At 37.9% G+C, this 21,093-nt stretch overlaps 1 protein-coding gene and 1 non-coding gene across 4 annotated transcripts in view; both read right to left on the reverse strand.

The window, feature by feature from the left end:
- The window catches only part of STAG1 (STAG1 cohesin complex component), a 415,374-nt gene that overhangs the window by 94,792 nt on the left and 299,489 nt on the right, over nucleotides 1–21,093 (reverse strand). For all 3 annotated transcript variants that reach the window (XM_012451163.2, XM_064378722.1, XM_012451164.2), the window contains 5 exons: nucleotides 15,668–15,771; nucleotides 4,544–4,636; nucleotides 4,357–4,446; nucleotides 3,999–4,202; nucleotides 2,630–2,700 (listed from right to left, as the gene is read on the reverse strand). In XM_012451163.2, the coding sequence (XP_012306586.1) occupies nucleotides 2,630–2,700; nucleotides 3,999–4,202; nucleotides 4,357–4,446; nucleotides 4,544–4,636; nucleotides 15,668–15,771 (562 nt within the window). The remainder of the gene's footprint in view (nucleotides 1–2,629; nucleotides 2,701–3,998; nucleotides 4,203–4,356; nucleotides 4,447–4,543; nucleotides 4,637–15,667; nucleotides 15,772–21,093) is intronic.
- LOC135275933 (U6 spliceosomal RNA) lies at nucleotides 11,359–11,465 on the reverse strand. The gene has a single exon (XR_010343522.1). It is a non-coding gene; the product is annotated as a U6 spliceosomal RNA (small nuclear RNA).

Here is a 21,093-nt window from a genome sequence, read left to right on the forward strand (position 1 = left end):
GTACATACTTACTGTATAGAACATGTTGCTTTGAAATATGTATAAATTGTGGAATGACTAAATTGGGATAATTAACATATCGATTACCTCACATACTTTCATTTTATTCTTGCGGTGAGAACATTTAAAATCTACTCTCGGTTGGGTGCGGTGGCTCATGCCTGTAATCTCAGCAATTTAGGAGGCTGAGGCAGGAGGACTGCTTAAGCCCACGAATTCAAGACTAGCCTGGGCAACATGGCGAAACCCTGTCTCTAGAAAAAATTTAAAAAATTAGCCAAGTGTGGTGACATGTGTCTGTAGTTCCAGCTAACTGGGAGACTGAGGTAGGAGGATCCCTTTAGCATGGAAAGTTGAGGCTGCAGTGAGCCATGATTATGCCACTGCACTTTAGCCTGAGTTACAGAGCAAGACCCTGTCACAAAAATTCTTTTTGAAAAAATATTAAATCTACACTTTGCAATTTTCAAGAACATAACACACTGTTTTCAACTATAGTCACCATGTTGTACAATAGATGTCATAGGGCTGGGCATGGTGGCTCACGCCTGTAATCCCAGCACTTTGGGAGGCTGAGGCGGGTGGATCACGAGGTCAAGAGATCGAGACCATCCTGGTCAACATGGTGAAACCCCGTCTCTACTAAAAATACAAAAAATTAGCTGGGCATGGTGGCGCATGCCTGTAATCCCAGCTACTCAGGAGGCTGAGGCAGGAGAATTGCTTGAACCCAGGAGGCGGAGGTTGCGGTGAGCCGAGATCGCGCCATTGCACTCCAGCCTGGGTAACAAGAGCGAAACTCCATCTCCAAAAAAAAAAAAAAAAAAAATAGATGTCTTAAATTTATTCCTCCTATATAACTGAAACGTTATATCCTTTGACCAATATATCCCAACTCTCCCCTACACCTACCTGCCTGTCTTCCTTCCTTCCTCCCCCCACTTCTCTCTTCCATTCCCCTCCCTACCTCCCTCCATCCCCCCTTCTCTCTCTCTCTCTCTCTCTCTCTCTCTTTCGAGAGAGACTTGCTCGCTCACTCACACTGAAGTGCAGTGGTGTGATCTTGGATCACTACAACCTCTGCCTCCCCGGTTCAAGTGATTCTCATGCAACAACCTCCCCAACAGCTCAAAATACAGGTGTGTGCCACCATGCCTGGCTAATTTGTGTGTGTGTGTGTCCTGTATATGTCTGTATACATTTATTTAATAGAGATGGCATTTTGCCATGTTGGTCAGTCTGGTCTTTAACTCCTGGGCTCAAGTGATCCACCCATCTCAGCCTCCCAAAGTGCCCCAAATCTTATTTCTTATTTACTAACAGCAAGATTTCTAAAAGCTATCAATTGAAAATTATACCTGTAGGACTCTAGCTGATGAAATAAGCCTGTCTAATTTGTTAAATACTGATGGCCTTAAACTTTTACAATGTATATTCATTAACATTAAGTGATAGGTAAATCATTACAATGAATAAATATTATAACTTAAGTCATTAAATGATAGGCCAGGCGCAATGTTTTACATCTGTAATCCCAGCACTTTGGAAGGCTGAGTGCTGGCAGATCACTTGAGGTCAGGAGTTCAACACCAGCCTGGCCGACTTGGAAAAACCTGTCTCTACTAAAAATATAAAAATCAGCCAAACATGGTAATGCACACCTGTGGTCCGAGCTACTCCAGAGGTTAAAGCATAAGAATCACTTATGCCTGGGAGGTGGAAGTTGCAGTGAGCTGAGATCACACCACTGCATTCCAGTCTGGGCAACAGAGTAAGACTCTGTCTCATTAAAAAAAAAAAAAAAAAAAAAGGTAATTCAGTGATAGCAAAACATAATCATCTAGAGAAATCTGAATAAAGGAAAAACATATCTCAATATACTTCTAAAATTCCCATTTTTAAAAAAACATACATTTTGTTTTAATTGAGACAGGGTCTGCCTATACTGCCCAGGCAGGTCTCAAACTCTTGGGGCTCAAGGGATCCACATACCTTGGCTTCCCAAAGTGCTGGGATTATAGGTGTGAGCCATGACATCAGACCTAAAATTCCCATTGTTATTAATGTCAAACCCAACAAAGATAGTCAGTCAGTGTATGTTGGCTATTACATACCATTCATTAAATCTATGTTATCTTTTTGTTGTTGTTGAGATCACATCTCACTATACTACATATGCTGAAGTGCAGTGGCTATTCACAGGCATGATCACGGGCCAGTGCCATGATCAAGTGCAGCCTTAAACTCCTAGGCTCAAGTGATCCTCCTTCCTCAACCTCCCAAGTGGCTGGGCCCATAGCTGTGTGCCTGCACAGCTGGCTTACTACATTTACTTTACTTATTTATTTTTTTGAGAAGCGTTTCACTGTTACACAGGCTGGAGTGCAGAGGTGCGACGTCAGCTCACTGCAACCCCCACCTCCTGCCTCTCCTGCCTTAGCAGGAGAGTAGCTGGGACCACAGGCGTGCACCATCATGCCCAGCCAATTTCTGTGTTTTGTACAGATGGGTTGTGCCAGGCTGGTCTTGAATTCCTGGCCTCAAGTGATCTGCCCACCTTGGCCTCTCAAAGTGCTGGGGTTACAGGCATGAGCCACCTCGCTGCCTTTACTTTAAATAAAAAACATACTTGTGAAAAGAAGTTAACCGCTTTAATGTAGAAAGAACGTTGTAAATATCATCATCATCAGCTTCTTCTCCCTATAAAAAAAGGAAACATCACATCATTACCACAATTTTACTCACATTACAGTCTATTACTTACTGCCTAAATAAAAATCTTTTAAATTATACAAATAGAATATATTCACTGTAGATCTATAATACAAATAAGCAAAAAGCCAAACATACCCATAACTCTAACACCTAGGCATAATTAATTTCCGCATTTTAAATAATGTTGTGATAAGCATGACTTTGAAAAGTTTTCTGATCAATACTATAGGATAAAACCCTTTAAAATTTCTAAGTGAAAGGTATGTACTTGAAAGATTTTCAATGATTATTTCCAAGGTTTTATTGATTGCCAGTCACTTTTGTAGCCTGAAAATCACAATGAAAAACCACAAATAATGATTGAAAAAAACTGGTAAGTTCCAATAGTAGAAAAGAGTCTTTTATAAATCAGTTATATGCTCATGGGAGCACAGAGAACTATGAAAGTCCCAGATGGCCTTATATAGACTGGAAAGAGAGAAGACAAGAGGAAGAAATCACAGAAATAATTAGAAAAATAACCAATTGGAGATGCTTGCTGCTATCTTGGGCATACCAACGATAAGCAGGCATCTTTCAAAGCACACTTAATTTGCATGCCCTATTCATTTGCATATCACAATAATTCAGCAATATTAAATGTAAATTATGTCCTGGAAATAGGAAATGAGTCAGGAAAAATTAGACTTTAAAGAGTTTTTTTTTTTTTTTTGCCGGGTGCAGTGGCTCATGCCTGTAATCCCAGCACTCTGGGAGGCTGAAGTGGGTGGATCACTTGAAGTCAGGAGTTTTGAGACCAGCCTGGTCAATATGGTGAAACCCCCATTTCTACTAAAAATAAAAAATAAATGAAAATAAAAATTTGCCGAGCATACTGACATGCGCCTGTTAATCCCAGCTACTCAAGAGGCTAAGGCAGCAGAATTGCTTGAATCTGGGAGGCAGAGGTTGCAGTGAGGTGAGATTGTGTCACTGCATCCTAGCCTGAGTGACAAAGCAAGACTCCACCTCAAAAAGAAGAAAAAGAGGAAAAAAAATTTTTTTCTTTTTTTTGCTCTACCCATTCCCAAAATTCTAGTTTTTATGAAAGATTTTTTAAATAAAAATAAGGGATAACTAAGACCGATCTTCATAAAATATACAATTATAATAATGGTGCTAAGGTTTGGAAGGGGCAGGCAATTCTACTAGATTTCATTTTAAAATGAAAATGCTTTACATAATCAGCTATCTTAAATAATTATTAGCCAATACTATATGTAGACATTATCTTTAGAACAGACCTCTTGCAATAGGTCTTCCACAGAATGATTGAACCGATCTACAAACTCATCAATCAGTTGGCTTCGAGCTATGTCAACTCTGTTCTGGATGGTATATTCTTCACTGCATAAGATGCTATAGGTTTTACTGCAGGCTTCTAGAACATCTGATTCTACATGTTTCTCCACAACAAACTTAATCTGTTTTAATAAAGCATCCAGATGCTGAGGAGGAAAAAAAGAAAAACTGTAATAGATTAATGAAAAATTAAAAATTAGCATCTGTCAAATAACAAGCCTGTAAGAGTACATGAAAATAAAATAATTTAGTTAATAAAACTATAATAATAGTTGAATTTCAATTTCATAGTATCATTACCTTTTCCATTCTACCTGTGCTGTAGATTTCTAAATCAAAATACTGTGGGATTTGTAGCAAGTTTGCTACCTTCTCTGCATCTGCAGAATACTAGGAGGAAAAGAAGCAAAGAAAAAGACAGTAACTACTTCAATAGTACAATGAAAGCAAACTCAGTAACATAACGAAACTGTAAATGAAACTGTACCTTTGACAGTAACATAGGAAGTGTAATAATAAAATGTTCAGTCAATTTGTTTCTATCATCAATTTGAGTTTTCCTTTCTTTGGCAGTTAGCACCTAGAAATAAAATTGGAAAAGCATAAAAGTGTTGTGCTAATTTATAAATCTAAAATGTCACATATATTGATGAAGCAGTAGTAAATAATATAACCAAGAATTTTAAGAGAGGCTTAATGAATGAAATAAATACATGGAAGTTTATGCAAATTTTTATATAACATGCATTACTACCTTATCAAACAGCAAAGGTTTAGGTGAATTACTATTTATATCAAATAAAAATATGCACATTTTAATAAAACCACAATTACCACTATTAAAATACTGAAACCAATAAAAAAACAATTTTTCTAGGGTTTTAATCTCAATGTCTTAACAGTGATCTTCCTATGTTAAACATGCACACACTTTTTAAACTAATGCTTTTTTAATACCAACAGAAGCTAATACATTCTCACTTATTTATAAATCATAAATTAATAATATCTCTGGATTCATTTACAGTTGAATCTCCTTGTAACTAAGCTCATAAATCTCTTACGCAGTAATCAACAAAAAGGAGTATAGTTTGTTCTCAAAGAACAAATTAAAGCTGATAATGCTCATCACTTTAGCCTGTATCCAACTTGTGAAACCACACCACAGGTGATTCCAAAAATAAATTATTAAAATGCAAGCTCAGTTTAACATAATCATTTGCCATAAGTATTCTGCATTTTATTATCTTGAAGGGATTTGCCATCATAATGTTGAATGACTTTATAGAACAGAAACATTCCAATATGAATTGCCACTTTGTAAATATCAACTCCAATGTTTAAGAGCATGTACAAAAAGTAGTAACACTGCCTATTTGATTGTTGCTCAGTCTTTATTTTTATTTTTGAGACAGAATCTTATTCTGTTGCCCAGGCTGGAGTGCAGTGGTGCGTTCTCAGATCCCTGCAATCTCTGCCACCTGGGTTCAAGCGATTCTCATGCCTCAGCCTACTGAGTACCTGGGACTATGGGCATGTGCCACCACGCCTGGATAATTTTTGTATTTCTGTAGAGATGGGGTTTCACCATGTTGACCAGTCTGGTCTCAAACTGCTGACCTCAAGTGATCCACCGACCTCGGCCTCCCAAAGTGCTGGTATTACAGGCATGAACCACCAAGCCTGGCTTTGTTGTTCAATCTTTAAAGCATATAAATTAATCACTTGTAAATGATCTACCAACTACTGTGTTTAGTCCTACACAAAACAAGTAAAGGGACTACATATAAAAACAGAATTTATGCCTAGGAATGTATTCAAGACATTGAAAAGTATATTATCTTTTGTAAAAAAATTGGGGGGGGTGGAATGGGAAAAGTCTTGAAATTGATTTGACAATGTATGAAACGTTTAAGGATACTGATTTTAGAGAAATGGCTATCTTTGATTGAAAGATTTTTTTTTTTGAGATGGACTCTCATTGTGACACCCAGGCTGGAGTGTAATGGTGCAATATCAGCTCACTGCAACCTCTGCTTTGCTTCCTGGGTTCAAGTGATTCTCCTGCCTCAGTCTCCCAAGTAGCTGGGGCAACAGGTGTACACCATTATGTCTGGCTAATTTTTCCATTTTTATTAGAGACGGGGTTTTACCATATCGGCCAGGCTGGTCTAACTCCTGACCGCAAGTGATCCGCTCACCTTGGTCTCCCAAAGTGCTGGGATTACAGGCATGAGCCACCATGCCCAGCTGACTAGTCATTATTTCTAGTAGCAAAAGACTAGCAACAGTCTCAAAGACTGTACACAGATGAACTTTCAGTAGTGCATCCATCTCATAGATACTATACAGCCAGAATAATATGAAAACCTCCAAATCAACATACGGACTGATTTTCAGGATGCAATGCTAAAAAAAGAAAGGTACAAAATATCTTACTAGTAAGTGCAGAATAGTTTAAAAAAAAAAAGAAAAAAAGAAAGGTACAGAATAATGTATATATTATCTTTTGTAAAAGATTGGGAGGAGTGGAAAATATGAATACATATATCTGTGTATGTACATGCCTTTACCTATTTCTGCAAAATGAAACACCTGAACAATAAACCAGAAATAAAATAAAAATGGTTACTAATAAGAATGAGGTGTAGAGAAAAGTATATAAATAAGAGTTCTCTGAATATACCTTTTCACATGGTTTTGACATTTTAATTACGTAAATGTTTTACCTGTTCCAAAAAAATAAATGTGGGAAAAAAACTCAAAGATTCAAAGAGGTGAAAACCCTGTCACGCTAAATTTGGGTTAAATATCAAGATGAATATACGATTTAAATATACATGTATACACATAAAAACTTATTTCTTAGCTCTGTCTACTACAAGGGCCTAGCAGAAATGATAAGCAATTATCAGTAAGTACATCCTCTTAACTGACTACCAGGATTTTAATCTTTTTTTTTTTTTTGAGACGGAGTTTCGCTCTTGTTACCCAGGCTGGAGTGCAAATGGTGCGATCTCGGCTCACCGCAACCTCCGCCTCCTGGGTTCAGGCAATTCTCCTGCCTCAGCCTCTTGAGTAGCTGGGATTACAGGCACACGCCACCGTGCCCAGTTAATTTTTTGTATTTTTAGTAGAGATGGGGTTTCACCATGTTGACCAGGATGGTCTCGATCTCTTGACCTCGTGATCCACCCGCCTCAGCCTCCCAAAGTGCTGGGATTACAGGCATGAGCCAATACTACTCTGTATTAAATGAAACCATGGCTTACTGAAGAAATGGCTGATTCCTGTGCTAGCGTAGTGTGGAATCCAAATTCAAGTAAATCCCAATGATCCCTACCTTCCTGGTATTGATGCCCTTATACAGCCTCTACCCACAATGTATAAAGCTGACTTGTGTAACCAATAGGATATTTTGAAGATAATATTGTATGGTATTTGAGGTTAGGTTATAAAAGACATAGATAGCAGTGTCTGCCTTGTTCTTTTGGATCATTCACTCTACGAAAAGTCAGCAGCCATGTCATGAGAACATTCAAAGAGTCCTATAGAGAAACCCACATGGTGAAGCACTAAGCTCTACCACTGGTCAGCACTAAATTGTAAGTCATTGTGGAAGTGGATTCTGCAATTCTAAGTCAACTCTTCAGATGCTAAAGCCCAGGCTAACATCTTGACTGCAACCCTACGGAAGACCCTAAGCCAAAAGAACAGTTAAGCTCTTCCCAAATTTCTGACCCACAGAAACTGTATGAGATAATAAAGGCTTATTATTTCACACATCTTTAACTTTGGAGTAATTTGTTACACCATAATAGATAACTATTCAAGCAGTAAAGGTAGAAAGTAAACCTGAGGCATCTTGTTTCCCAACAAAGCAAGAAAGTGATTAATAAATGAGAAGACGTGAAAAGGACAAGAAATTAGCATGAAGGGGCTTCTAATCAGTCAAAGTTGGGACAACATATACTTTAAAGACTATTAAGGAAAATTTCAGAAACACTCAAAAGCAAAGCAATAACCAGTAGCACTGTCATTCTTGTTTTATTAATTCTCCTACAGTTTTTTTCCAATGGCATTTTGGGGCAAACCCTTGTACATTTGTCCCTTGAAGAACACATTTTGGAACCACATGGTTCATTTATATGCAGATTGTTTTCAATAAATATATTGGAAAATTTTTTTGGAGATTTGCAACAATAAAAAAAAAAACTTGCAGACAAGCCATGTAGTCTAGAAATACTGGAAAGCCTAAGACAATTTAGGTTCATCATGACATATAAAATGTATGTAGATATTTAACATTTCCTACCATAACATATATACGAATGTATTATAAGAAATTAAAATTTATCAAAACTTACACACACACTTACAGGTTGTACATGGCACCATTTGCACTTCACAGCAATGTGAATACAGATACAGTATTATGGCTGAGAGCGGTGGCTCATGGCTGTATTCCCAGCAGTTTGGGAGGCCAAGACAGACAGATCACTTAACATCTGAAGTTCAAGACCAGCCTGGCCAACATAGTGAAATCCCATCTCTACTAAAGAAATACAAAAATTAGCGGGATGTGGTGGCACGTGCCATAATCCCAGCTACTCGGGGGGCTGAGGTGGGAGAATTGCTTGAACCCAGGAGGTGGAGGTTGCAGTGAGCCGAGATCACACCACTGCACTCCTGCCTGGGTGACAGAGTGAGACTCTGTCTCATGAAAAAAAAAAAAAAAAAAAAGGTATAGTATTAAGTCGTAACTACACAGAATTAACTGTAGCACACCTTATACTACTATAACAATATCGTATGCATCTACTGTTGCTACTGTAGTGAGCTCAAGAATTCCAAGTATCCAATAAAAAAGCCCTGTGACACTAACCATCTTCATATGAACAGTTGGGTCTCTCTGGTGAATTGTGTATCATAGTAAAAAGTGATCTCATGGTTCTCACTTATGTTTCATCATGTTTAGTGCAATACCATAAACCTTGAATAACATCATGGGACCCACATGAGGTACCAGTGATGCTGGAAGTTTTCCTAAGAAGCAGAGAAGTCATTACAAGAAAAAAGTTAAATTACTTGATATGTCTGCAGCTACAGTCGCCCACCATTTCAAGATAAATGAATCTGGTATAAGGACTGATGTTAAAAAAAAAAAAATTATAAAACCATTACTGCTATACCAGCAGGTGCAAAAACCATTGTACCTTTTGCTAAATACCTTTTTATTTAACATAGAAAGTGTAGCTTTTATATGAGTGCAGCATTGCTATTAAAAAGGCACACCTATACTCATATAGTTTTCAAAAAAAGTGAAGTCATAATGACAAAGCAAAAGGAAGGTGAAGGCTACAAAGTTGGAAAATTTAAAGCCAGCAAAGGATAGTTTGACCATTTTACAAAGAGGTTTCCCTTTAAAAATGTCAAGGGAATAGGAGAAAGTTTCTGCTGACCAAGAGGCAGCTGACCACTCTCCAAGATGCCATTAAGAAAATCACTGAAGAGAAAGAGTATCTGTCTGCAAAGGTTTTTAATGCAGATCACAGCACCCTATTCTGGAAAAAAAAAAGCCACAAAGGATACTCATTACTAAGGAAGAGAAGTGAGCACCAGAATTTAAAGCAGGAAGAAGAAGAAACAGGCTAATATATTCGTTTGTACAAATGAAGAAGCTGGATTTGTAATCAGGACTGCCCTTATCTGTAAAGCTGCTAACCCTCAAGCCTTGAAGGGAAAAGATAAACACCAGATGCCAGTCTTTTTTGCCAGTAATGTGTAATAAGAAGGCCTGGACAACAAAAACCCCTTTTCTGGGTTGGTTTCCACTGAGGCTTTGTCCCTGAAGCCAGGAAGTACTTTGCCAATAAGGGATTACCTTTTAAAGTTCTTCTGATAACGGACAATGCCCCTGAACAACCAGAACCCCATAAGTTCAACACCACAGACATCAAAATGGTCTACTTGCTCCTAAACACAGTATCTCTAAATCAGCCTACAGATCAGGGGTTCATAGAAACGTTAAGGCTCATTAAACATAGTACTGAATAGAAAGAACTGTCAACACTATCAAAGAGAACCCTGATAGAACATCATAAAAGTCTAGAAGGATTACACCACTGAAAATGCCATTGTTGTTATGAAGTCATCAAGCCCTCCCAAATAAACACTTATTGGAGAAAACTGTGTCCAGCTGCTGTTTATGATTTCTCAGAATTTATGACAGAACCAATCAAGAAAACCATCAAAGAGATTGTGGTTACAGTATAAAATGTGGGGAATGAAGGACTTCAAGACATAGATCTTAGAGAAATTAGCAAATAGTCACCAGCCAGGAATGGTGGCTCACATCTGTAATCCTAGCAGTCTGAGAGGCTGAGGTGGGAGGACCACCTGAGGTCAGGAGTTCAAGACCAGCAAGGCCAACATGGCTAAACCCCGTTTCTACTGAAAATACAAAAATTAGCCAAGCGTGGTGGCAGGCACCTGTAATCCCAGCTACATGGGAGGCTGAGGCAGGAGAATTGCTTGAACCGAGGAGGCCGAGGTTGCAGTGAGCCCTCCACTGCACTCTAGCCTCAACGACAAGAGTGAAACTCTGCCTCAAAAACAAAACAAAACAAAACAAAAAATACCACATCAGAGGAGTTAATAGAGGATGACTTAATGGGGATGAGGGTTTCTCAACTGGTGCCAGATGATGAGGAAGAAAATGCTGAGGAATGGATGCCTGAATTAACATTAGATGATCTGGTAGAGGAGTTCCAATTATTCAAGATGGCTTTTGCTTTGTTGGTGACACAGACCCTTGTATTACATGGGCACTGAAATTAAAGCAAATAGTGAAAGGAAGATTGGTATGACACAGAAACATTTTTAGAGAAATGAAAAAGCAAAAAGTCAGAAAGAGACTACACTGTATTTCTGTAAAGTTACAGTGAGTGCGCCTGCCTCTCCATCTCCTCTGTCTCTTGCGCCTCTGCTACTGGAGACAGCGAGACAAAACCCTCCTCTTCCTCCTCCTCCTCAGTGTACTCAGTGCCAAGGATGAAGACTTTTATGTTGATCCATTTAACAAACAATAAATGTATTTTTCTTCCTTATGATTTTCTTAGTAATTTTTTTCTCCTCTAGCTTACTTTATTGTAAGAATATAGTGTATAATATATATTACATAAAAAATGTTAATCCATTGTTTGTGTTAACAGCTTTAAGGCTTCTGGTACTTTAGGCTATTAGTAGGCTATAGTAGTTACATTCTGGGGAAATCAAAAGTTACATGTAAATTTTTTTAAGAATTCATAAAAATGTTTCATAAATTTGCATGTCATCCTTGCACAGGGCCCATGCCAGTCATCTCTGTATCATTCCAAATTCAGTATATTTGCTGCTGAAGTGAGCATATGTGGATTTTTGACTATGCAAGTCAGTGCCACTAACCCTTACACAGTTCAAGGGTAAACTGTATATAATGTGACCTTTAAATATTTCAGCATATGTCCCTAACAGATGAGGACCACTAAAATTCCTCACAAAATGTTTTTTATTTGTAAGTATGAATGATTACTGTAGGGATTAATATACATTTTTAACTTATAATTGACTTCACGCTGATAATTCATTATAATAAAACATAGTAATTTTTCCCCAATATAGTTCCATATCTTTTTCCCTTCTGTGTTACCCTTGTCACATAAATCTATGTTATAATCTCAACACTGTAGTCATATAATTATTGATTTAAATCAGGGGTATCCAACTTTTTGGCTTCCCTGGGCCACAGTGGAAGAACAATTGTCTTGGACCACATGTAAAATACACTAACACTAACAATAGCTGAAGAGCTTTAAAAAAAAAAAAAAGCAAAAATATCTCATAATGTTTTAAGAAAGTTTACAAATTTGTGTTGGGCTGCATTCAAAGCCGTCCTGGGCCACATACAGCCTGCGGGCCACAGGTTGGGCAAGCTTGATTTAAATAATTTCATGTTCTTTTAAAGAAATTAAGGAAACACACACACACAGTCTTTTATATCCACTCAAATCCTTACCATTTCAGATTTGTGCTCTTCATTCCTTTTTTAACTTTTTTGAGATGAAATCTCACTCTGTTGCCCAGGCTGGAGTGCAGTGGCATGATCTCGGCTCACTGAAACTTCTGCCTCCCGGGTTCAACAATTCTTCTGCCTCAGCCTCCCAAGTAGCTGGGATTACAGTCATGTGTCACCACATCCAGCTAATTTTTGTATTTTTAGTAGAGACAGGGTTTTGCCATGTTGGGCAGGTTGGTCTTGAACTCCTGACCTTAGGTAATCCACCTGCCTTGGCCTCCCAAAGTGCTAGTATTACAGGCATGAGCCACTGTGCCTGGCCCATTCCTTCTTTCTTCTTTCTTCATTCCTTCTTGTGGATTCGTTTTATCACCTTGTGTTATTACTTATAACTTGAAGGATTTCTTTTTTTTCTTTGAGATGGAGTCTTGCTCTTTTGCCTAGGCTGGAGTGCAGTGGTGCGATCTCGGTTCACCACAATCTCTACCTCCTGTGTTCAAGTGATTCTCCTGCCTCAGCCTCCTGAGTAGCTGGGACTACAGGCGTGTGCCACCATGCCTGGCTAATTTTTGGATTTTTAGTAGAGACAGGGTTCCACTAGGTTGGCCAGGCTGGTCTCGAACTCCTGAGCTTGTGATCCACCTGCCTCTGCCTCTGAAAGTGCTGGGATTACAGACATGAGCCACTGTATCCGGCTGAAGGATGTTTTTTAATATTTCTGGTATGGCAGATCTAGCAACACAGTCCCCAAATTTTTCTTTTTTGTTTCTCTGGTTAATTGTTTTTCATACCTTCATCTTTGGAAGATAATCTTACTGGATTTATAATTCTTGGTTGGCTACTTTAGTTGACTTTCACTGAATATGTCATTCCATTGTCTTCTGGCCTCCACTGTTTCTGGTAAGAAGTTAACTGTTAATCCCATTGCTATTGCCCTCTACATCAGTTTCTCTCTTGTTGCTTTCAAGACTTTTGTCTTTGTCTTTCAACAAATTGACTGCGTGGAACTTTTGTGTTTATTTTATTTGGGTTTTGCTAAGTTTCTTGAATCTGTAAATAGTCTCTCATCAGATCTGGGAGGTTTTCAGTGATTATTTCTTCAAATATTTTTTTCTGCCTCTATCCCTCTCTCCTTTCCTTCTGAGAATGCCGATACACATATTTTGGTGCACGTGATGGTGTTCCACTCATTTCTCTGGCCCTGGTAATAGTTCTTCAATGTTTCTTCTTCTCCATTCTTCAAAATGGATTTCTATTAATCTTCATGTTCATTGTTTCTTTCATCATCTCAAACTGCTAATTAACATCTAGTGAATTTTAAATTTCTAAATTGTACACCTCACCAGAAATTCCATTTGCATTTTCATTATTAAGATAATCTACTTCTTGTTTTCCTATTTTCCTGTAATTCTTTGAATATATTTATTAAAAGGCCTCTGACATCTTTGCCTACTAAATCCAACATATGGGCCTATTGAGAAGCCATTTCTGTTGTCTGCTTTTTCTCCTGAGTATGGTCGCATTTTGCTGTTTCTTTCCATGGTTGCAATTTTTCTTGAAAGTAGACATTTTTGGATAATACAGTAACTACAGATTTTAACTTCTTTTTTTTTTTTTTTTTTGAGACAGAGTCTTGCTCTGTCGCCCAGGCTGAAGTGTAATGGCATGATCTCGGCTCCCTACAACCTCCCCCTTCTGGGTTCAAGTGATTCTCCTGCTTCAGCCTTGTGAGTAGCTGGGACTACAAGCACATGCCACCCTGCCCAGCTAATTTTTGTATTTTTAGTAGAGATATGGTTTCACTATGTTGGCCAGGCTGGTTTCAAACTCCTGACTTCAAGTGATCTCCCAACTTGGCCTACCAAGTGCTAGGATTACAGGAATGAGCCAATATGCCTGGCAAATTTCAATTGTTAACTATAGATTTTAATTTTTTTTTAATTATAGAAGTCTCCATTTTTTTAAAAAGGGAATCTTTAATGTAAACTGTATATATAATCTGCTTCCCTCATAGTATGTTACTTCTGCTACCTCTGCTCAGAATTTTTATTCTTACTTTTATTTTTTTAACCTGTCTTCCTACAAGTCCTTATTGCATTTCAATAGATTAGGAGTCAACCAATCATTTGGGCAGAGGTTGTGTTGAAATATTGCAGTATTTGTGGCTTCAATAAGGCTTCTTCCCCTCTGAGAAATGATCTGTTGTTGGTTAGGAGCATATTCAAATTCACTCAGTTCTTTTTTTTTTGAGACGGAGTTTTGCTCTTGTTACCCAGGCTGGAGTGCAATGGCACGATCTTGGCTCACCGCAACCTCCGCCTTCTGGGTTCAGGCAATTCTCCTGCCTCAGCCTCCTGAGTAGCTGGGATTACAGGCACGCACCACCATGCCCAGCTAATGTTTTGTATTTTTAGTAGAGACGGGGTTTCACCATGTTGACCAGGACGGTCTCGATCTCTTGACCTCATGATCCACCTGCCTCGGCCTCCCAAAGTGCTGGGATTACAGGCATGCGCCACCGCGCCCGGCCCCAAATTCACTCAGTTCTTAAGAGATTTCACTTGACTTTTACTTTCCATTATTTTCTCTAAGGTTTCCTGAGAAGCCATTTCTATTGTAAAGAATGTACAGAAAGTATAGCTAATCCTTTTACAGCTTTCTCATTTCTATGATTTTTCAGTTAAATTTTCGGCTGGTCCAGTACTCTTACCACAACCCTAGATTATCCAAACTGTAGGTTTTCCCTGTTTGTTTCTACCAAATTCACCACTTCCAATTAACAAAAGCTGTGGGCTTTTATTACTTGTCCATGTTAATTAAATCCATTCTCTCTAACAGTAAAGTTTCAGGTTTAAGCCAGTGTCACTCTGGTAACAAACTACAGATCTTACTGACCATGCATGTGGGTACACGTATATTGTCAAGAAGGCCACAGACTTCTGCTTTTACCTGAAGCTCTATCACTTTTTCAGGAAAAAAATATTTCTCAATGTGTTTTTTTATCTTTGGGGAATTTCCAGAGCCCTGATGTAATGTTTTCAATAACACGTCCCAGTTTTATACTTGCTGTTTGCAGAAGGATTGGCCTTTCTCTTGAAATCAACAGAGACAGGAGTCTCTCCATCTGTGATTACCTCAACTCATCTTTAATATAAATACCTGTATTATTAGTCCCATATTAGAGATACGGAAACTAAGGCACACACAAAAATCATTCATGTATCTAAAGATTATATAGCTGCTAAGTAGAAGAACTTGCAAACTAGGCATTTTGCCTCCAGAGCCTTTATGTACTTTTAATAGATATAAAAATCCTTAAAATATCATGTAAGTACAATAACAGAAGCAGATACAGGTGCTATGGTAACATACAGGAAAGAATCTATTTTTGGAACCTGAGTATAGCAGACAGGATATAAAGATGAAGCACCACAGTCTATCATTTATAAAAATACCATGTTTTTTGGGATACAAATATCAGGAAAATTTCCAAATATTTAAGACAGTTAATTGCATTAAAAGCCTTTTCGTAGATTTCTCACTAATGTAACTTACTCTCTTGCCGGTACCCCTTCCCACTGGAGGATGTGCCTCAGCAGCTTGTCGAATTGTACAAACCATTAGCTCTATAAGAGCACTCTCCTGACGATCAGACATTGCTAAGGTGAAATAAAATACATGAGCATGAGTAGACAGTTTTACAATAATCATGTATTAAAAATGAACACATTATTAAAAAACTGAAAGTATTCTATTACTGCTTAAAGACTAAAGTTAAGCTCTGTATTATGCTATTTTTTTTTTTTTTTTTTTTTTTACAAAAGTAGTATGTGCATCCTGTCCTAAGTCAAACAGGAAAGAGATACAAAGTAAAGAATAAGAGGATAAACTCTGGTCTCTTCTAATCGCTGGTCTCTTCTAATGCTACCTTTCTGAGTTAGGCAATACTAAAATTTTGTGTTTCCTTTCACATAATTTAAAAACTCATATAATAGGATTTTCTTTTTTGTTTAATAAAAAAGACTATGCCATATGTTTTAAAAAACTTAACAGACTTTTAATACTTTTCAAGTCAACACACACATAAAATAATTATCTTAATAAATTACTATATTAATGTATGCACCTTGATTTAGTCAGTCTTCTACTTATGGTCATTCAAATAATTCCCTGATTTTTGACACTGAACAATGCTACAATAAACATCATTAATAGCTATATATTTATGTAACTGATTATTTATTTCTGTACAATAAATTTTCCAAAGAAGAAATATGGATTCAAAGGGCAAGATCTTGATACTGACAAATTGTAAGATCATTTATTATAATTTATGCCCCAACTGCAATGTTATGAATGTTTGGTTCCTTATATCCCTGTTAGCATTAGATGTTATAAAATGTTTTAATTTTTGTCAGTCCAATGGCTGAAAAGGGCTATTTGGTTATTATTTTGCTCCTTCTTAGCTATTAATTAGTTAAGTGGAATATATTTTTCCCCTAAGATTAGTCTATGTTTATTTTTCACCCATTTTTGTGCTACTATTCACCTTTCTTATGAATTTGTGAACTCTTATATGGCAGAGGTAGTACTTTTTATCTTTACAATGATGCAAGTATTTTCTCACAGTTTGTCATTTGTTGTCAGACTCTCCATGGTATTTTTTGTCAGACAGAAATTGTTAGTTTTTACAAAGTCAAATCTGTCTCCTTTCATTTTATAGTTTCCAGGTTTCTTGTATTGCCTGCAAAGATCTCTCTGTCCTGGAGATTACACTAATAAGTTCTTCATTTTCTTCTAATTTCTTTCTCTCTCTTTTGCTGTCTAGTGTGCTTGCTTGCTCTTTTGCTCTTCCTTTCTTTTTTTCTGTCTCTCTTCCTTGCTCACTTTTGTATTTTTAACCTATTTGGCACTTATTTCTGCTGACAGTAGGTGGGCCTGTTTATTCCCATAAAATAGCCAGTTTGTCTCCACCACTGTTAAATCAGATTTCCCTTTTCAATTTAAATGTCATTTTTAAACATGTTTCAGGCTCTCATATATCCCTTAGATCTATTTTTGGATTCTTTATATAGTTTCACTAATCTATTTGTATATTTTTGTGACAATGCTTTACTGCTTTCATTATACTAGACTTAAGGTGTACTTTGTTATAATATGTAACTTAATTCAACCAACTTGAATATATAAGCAAGTTTCTCTTATCTAGTCCTTTTTCTAAAATTTTGTGTAATTTCTATAATGCTAATAGCAAATAATTTATTAAAATTTTTCTATGTCTAAAGCACTATCATAAGTGGCTTATATGTAATAACTTGTTTTATTGACAAAACAATTCCAAGAGATAGAAATTAATGTCCTCACTTTACATACAGGGAGAATAAGCCACAGAGAGATAGACTTAGCTAGTAGCAGAGTTAATATATGAACCCAGGTAGTTTGACTCCAGAGTCAGTTCTCTTAAGCATGAGGCTATACTGTCTTTTCAACATAAGCTTAAAATACTATATAAACATTAAAATGATTCTGCTTAGTTCCTAGTCCCACCACACCTTCCAGAATTCTCTCAAACCCACTGGAAATATGACTAGTACCATAAAAAAAATTATATCCTTTTCAGCTAGAAATATAATACAGCTTTTCACTTTTGGGATTTTAAGTCATTTAATTAAAACTATGGTTTCCTTCACATAGATTCCATATGTTCCTGAATTCATACTTTTTTTTGAGACATAGTCTCACTCTGTTGCCCAGACTGGAATGCAGTGGTACGATTTCCGCTCACTACAACCTCCACCTCTCAGGTTCAAGGGATTCTCCTGTCTCAGTCACCCAAGTTGTTGGGATTACAGGCATGCGCCACCATGCCCAGCTAATTTTTGTATTTCTTTTTTTAGTAGGGACGAGGTTTCACCATGTTGGCCAGGCTGGTCTTGAACTCCTGACCTCAGGTGATCCATCCACCTTGGTCTCCCAAAGCACTGAGATTACAGGGGTAAGCCACCATACCCAGCCTGAATTGATTCTTGTGTTGTTTTTCGTTTCTTTTGAGATGGAATCTGACTATGTCACCTAAGCTGGAGTGCAGTGGTGTGATCTTGGCTCACTGCCACCTCTTCTGCCAGGGTTCAAGCAACTCTCCTGCCTCAGCCTCCTGAGTAGCTGGGATTACAGGCGCCTGTCACTGCACCCGGCTTATTTTTGTAGTTTTAGTAAAGACCAGTTTTCACCAATTTGGCCAGGCTGGTCTTGAACTCCTGACCTTGTGATCCAACCACCTTGGCCTCTGAAAGTACTAGGATTACAGGTGTGAGCAACTGTGCCTGGCTTTTTTTTTTTTTTTCTTGAGACAGAGTTTTACTCTGTCACTCAGGCTAGGGTGCAGTAGCGTGACCTCATCTCACTGCAATCTCTGCCTCCCAGGTTCAAGTGATTCTCCTGCCTCAGCCTCTCAAGTAGCTGGGATTACAGGCGTGCCACCATGCCTGGCTAATTTTTATATTTTTAGTAGAGTCAGGGTTTCACCTTGATAACTAGCCTGGTCTCAAACTCCTGACCTCAAGTGATCCACCTGCCTTGGCCTCCCCAAAGTGCTGGGATTTCAAGCATGAGTCATTGCACCCGGCCTAATTCATTCTTATGTATTTTTAAAGTCATATATATACACTTTTTTGAGATGGAGTCTCATTCTGTCACCCAGGCTGAAGTACAGTGGCGTGATCTGGGCTCACTGTAACCTCTGTCTCCTAGGTTCAAGTGATTCTCCTGCCTCAGCCTCCTGAGTAGCTGGGATTACAGGCATGTGTCACCACGCCCAGCTAATTTTTGGATTTTTAGTAGAGACAGGGTTTCACTGTTGAAACCTGTTGGTCTGGCTGGTCTCCAATTCCTAACCTCAGGTGATCCACACACCTCGGCCTCCCAAAGTGCTAAATTACAGGCATGAGCCACCACGTCCAGCCTTAAAGTCAGCTTTTTATAATTTCAATAGCTTAGTTCTATCGTTCTACATCCCTCTGTGTACTTATTTATGTTGCAGACCAGCAGATGCAGGTGTGATAGAGAAAAAACTAGTCTCATATATATATATATTCTTTTCCCCCTCGAGACGGAGTCTCACTCTTTCGCCAAGGCTAGAGTGCAGTGATGTGATCTCAGCTCACTGCAACCTTCGCCTCCCGTGTTCAAGCAATTCTCTGCCTCAGCCTCCCAAGTAGCTGGGATCACAAGCACCCACCACCACGCGCGGCTAATTTTTGTATTTTCAGTAGAGACGAGGCTTCACCATCCAGCCAGGCTGCTCTTGAACTCCTGACCTTGTGATCCACCCACCTCAACCTCCCAAAGTGCTGTGATTACAGGTGTGAGCCACCACACCTAGCCAGAACTTAGGTATAAACCTTAAAAAAATTCAATTAATTCAGGTATAACCTTAAGACTAAAAAATAAAAAATAAAAATTCAATTAATTTACAAAGGTTTAAAATCTTACATTGATTATATTAAACTAAGTTGGGGCAAAAGCAAAGAAAAGGCATAAAAAGATATATTAACATCTTGTTCTTTATTCTTTACCAAAATTGTCCTATAAAAAATATGTATGTACATCTTTTTTTTTTTTTGGAGACGGAGTTTCGCTCTTGTTACCCAGGCTGGAGTGCAATGGCGCGATCTCGGCTCACCGCAACCTCCGCCTCCTGGGTTCAGGCAATTCTCCCGCCTCAGCTTCGCTGGGATTACAGGCATGCACCACCATGCCCAGCTAATTTTTTGTATTTTAAGTAGAGACGGGGTTTCACCATGTTGACCAGGATGGTCTCGATCTCTTGACCTCGTGATCCACCCGCCTCGGCCTCCCAAAGTGCTGGGATTACAGGCGTGAGCCACCGCGCCCGGCCTGTATGTACATCTTAATTCAGTGTTTTAACATTTTAACTGTCTTTAAAAAAACACATGAACTTTAGCTTATCTTAAGAAAAACAAATGAAACATCAGCTTGTCCAACTGTACCCGATGATCCAATGTCTAATAATACAAAAAAAGCTTTTTGCTTAATAACTAAATTTCTATTTTTATGATTTCAGAAATTCATAATTTTTCACATTTGTCTGGAGATAAAGGAACTACAAGGCGGTCCATGAACTAAATGAAGTATAACTCAACCATGCACAGTATTCAATTTCATCAATTTTGTTAATTTACTTTATCATTTGAAGCTATCCATTTAGAAACAGTCCCTGAATGGAGAGTTAAGGTAAATTCAAAAGCCGTTGAAATTTAATTGAAATTGCTTTTGGGATATGACAGCAAAACCACATAATAAATCTGAAAGCAAACAAGCCTTAAGCCACAGACAAGAGCCGAACAGCCACACTGTTTGAAATGAACGGGTAGCTGTTCATGGTACAAATTATCATTTGACTCCACAACCTCAAACACAACATATAACTACACAAATTTCTAGAAAGCATCTCCATTTCCTCAGTATTGATTTTATTCTTATCACCTCGATCTCTGGCTTCTCTCTTTTAGTATCATTGAATACATATAGTATCATTGAATCATGCTTTAAAGTCACCAATGACCTAAATCGTCACAAAATGATCTGTGTAGTCTTTTTTTCTCCTTTGCAAAACATATTATTAATCATGGCTCTCTTGAACATCCTCTTTACTGGGCTTACAAAGGTTATAATTATCTCTTATCCTTTTTATAGCTAGCTAGAACTCTCGTTCTTTCTTGCTCTTCCTGCTTTCGTCCCCTATCCACAATCTTTAACTCAGCCATGGGCTGTTTCCCTCTTTATAAGCCATGTCTCTCTTTTATATTTTTACCATCATTCACCACAGAGACCACAGCAATGATGATGTATTCCTACAAACTGTTTATAAAAGGCATTTTTCTTAAAATATGCATTGGATCACATTATTCTCCAGTTTAAAATCTTCGAAAGCACCTTATTACATTTAGAATGAGATAAAT

The sequence above is a fragment of the Aotus nancymaae genome, unplaced genomic scaffold, assembly GCF_030222135.1.
Source record: "Aotus nancymaae isolate 86718 unplaced genomic scaffold, 86718_ANA_hifiasm-v0.15.2.pri h1tg000019l, whole genome shotgun sequence".
In the NCBI taxonomy this organism is placed as follows: Eukaryota; Metazoa; Chordata; class Mammalia; order Primates; family Aotidae; genus Aotus; species Aotus nancymaae.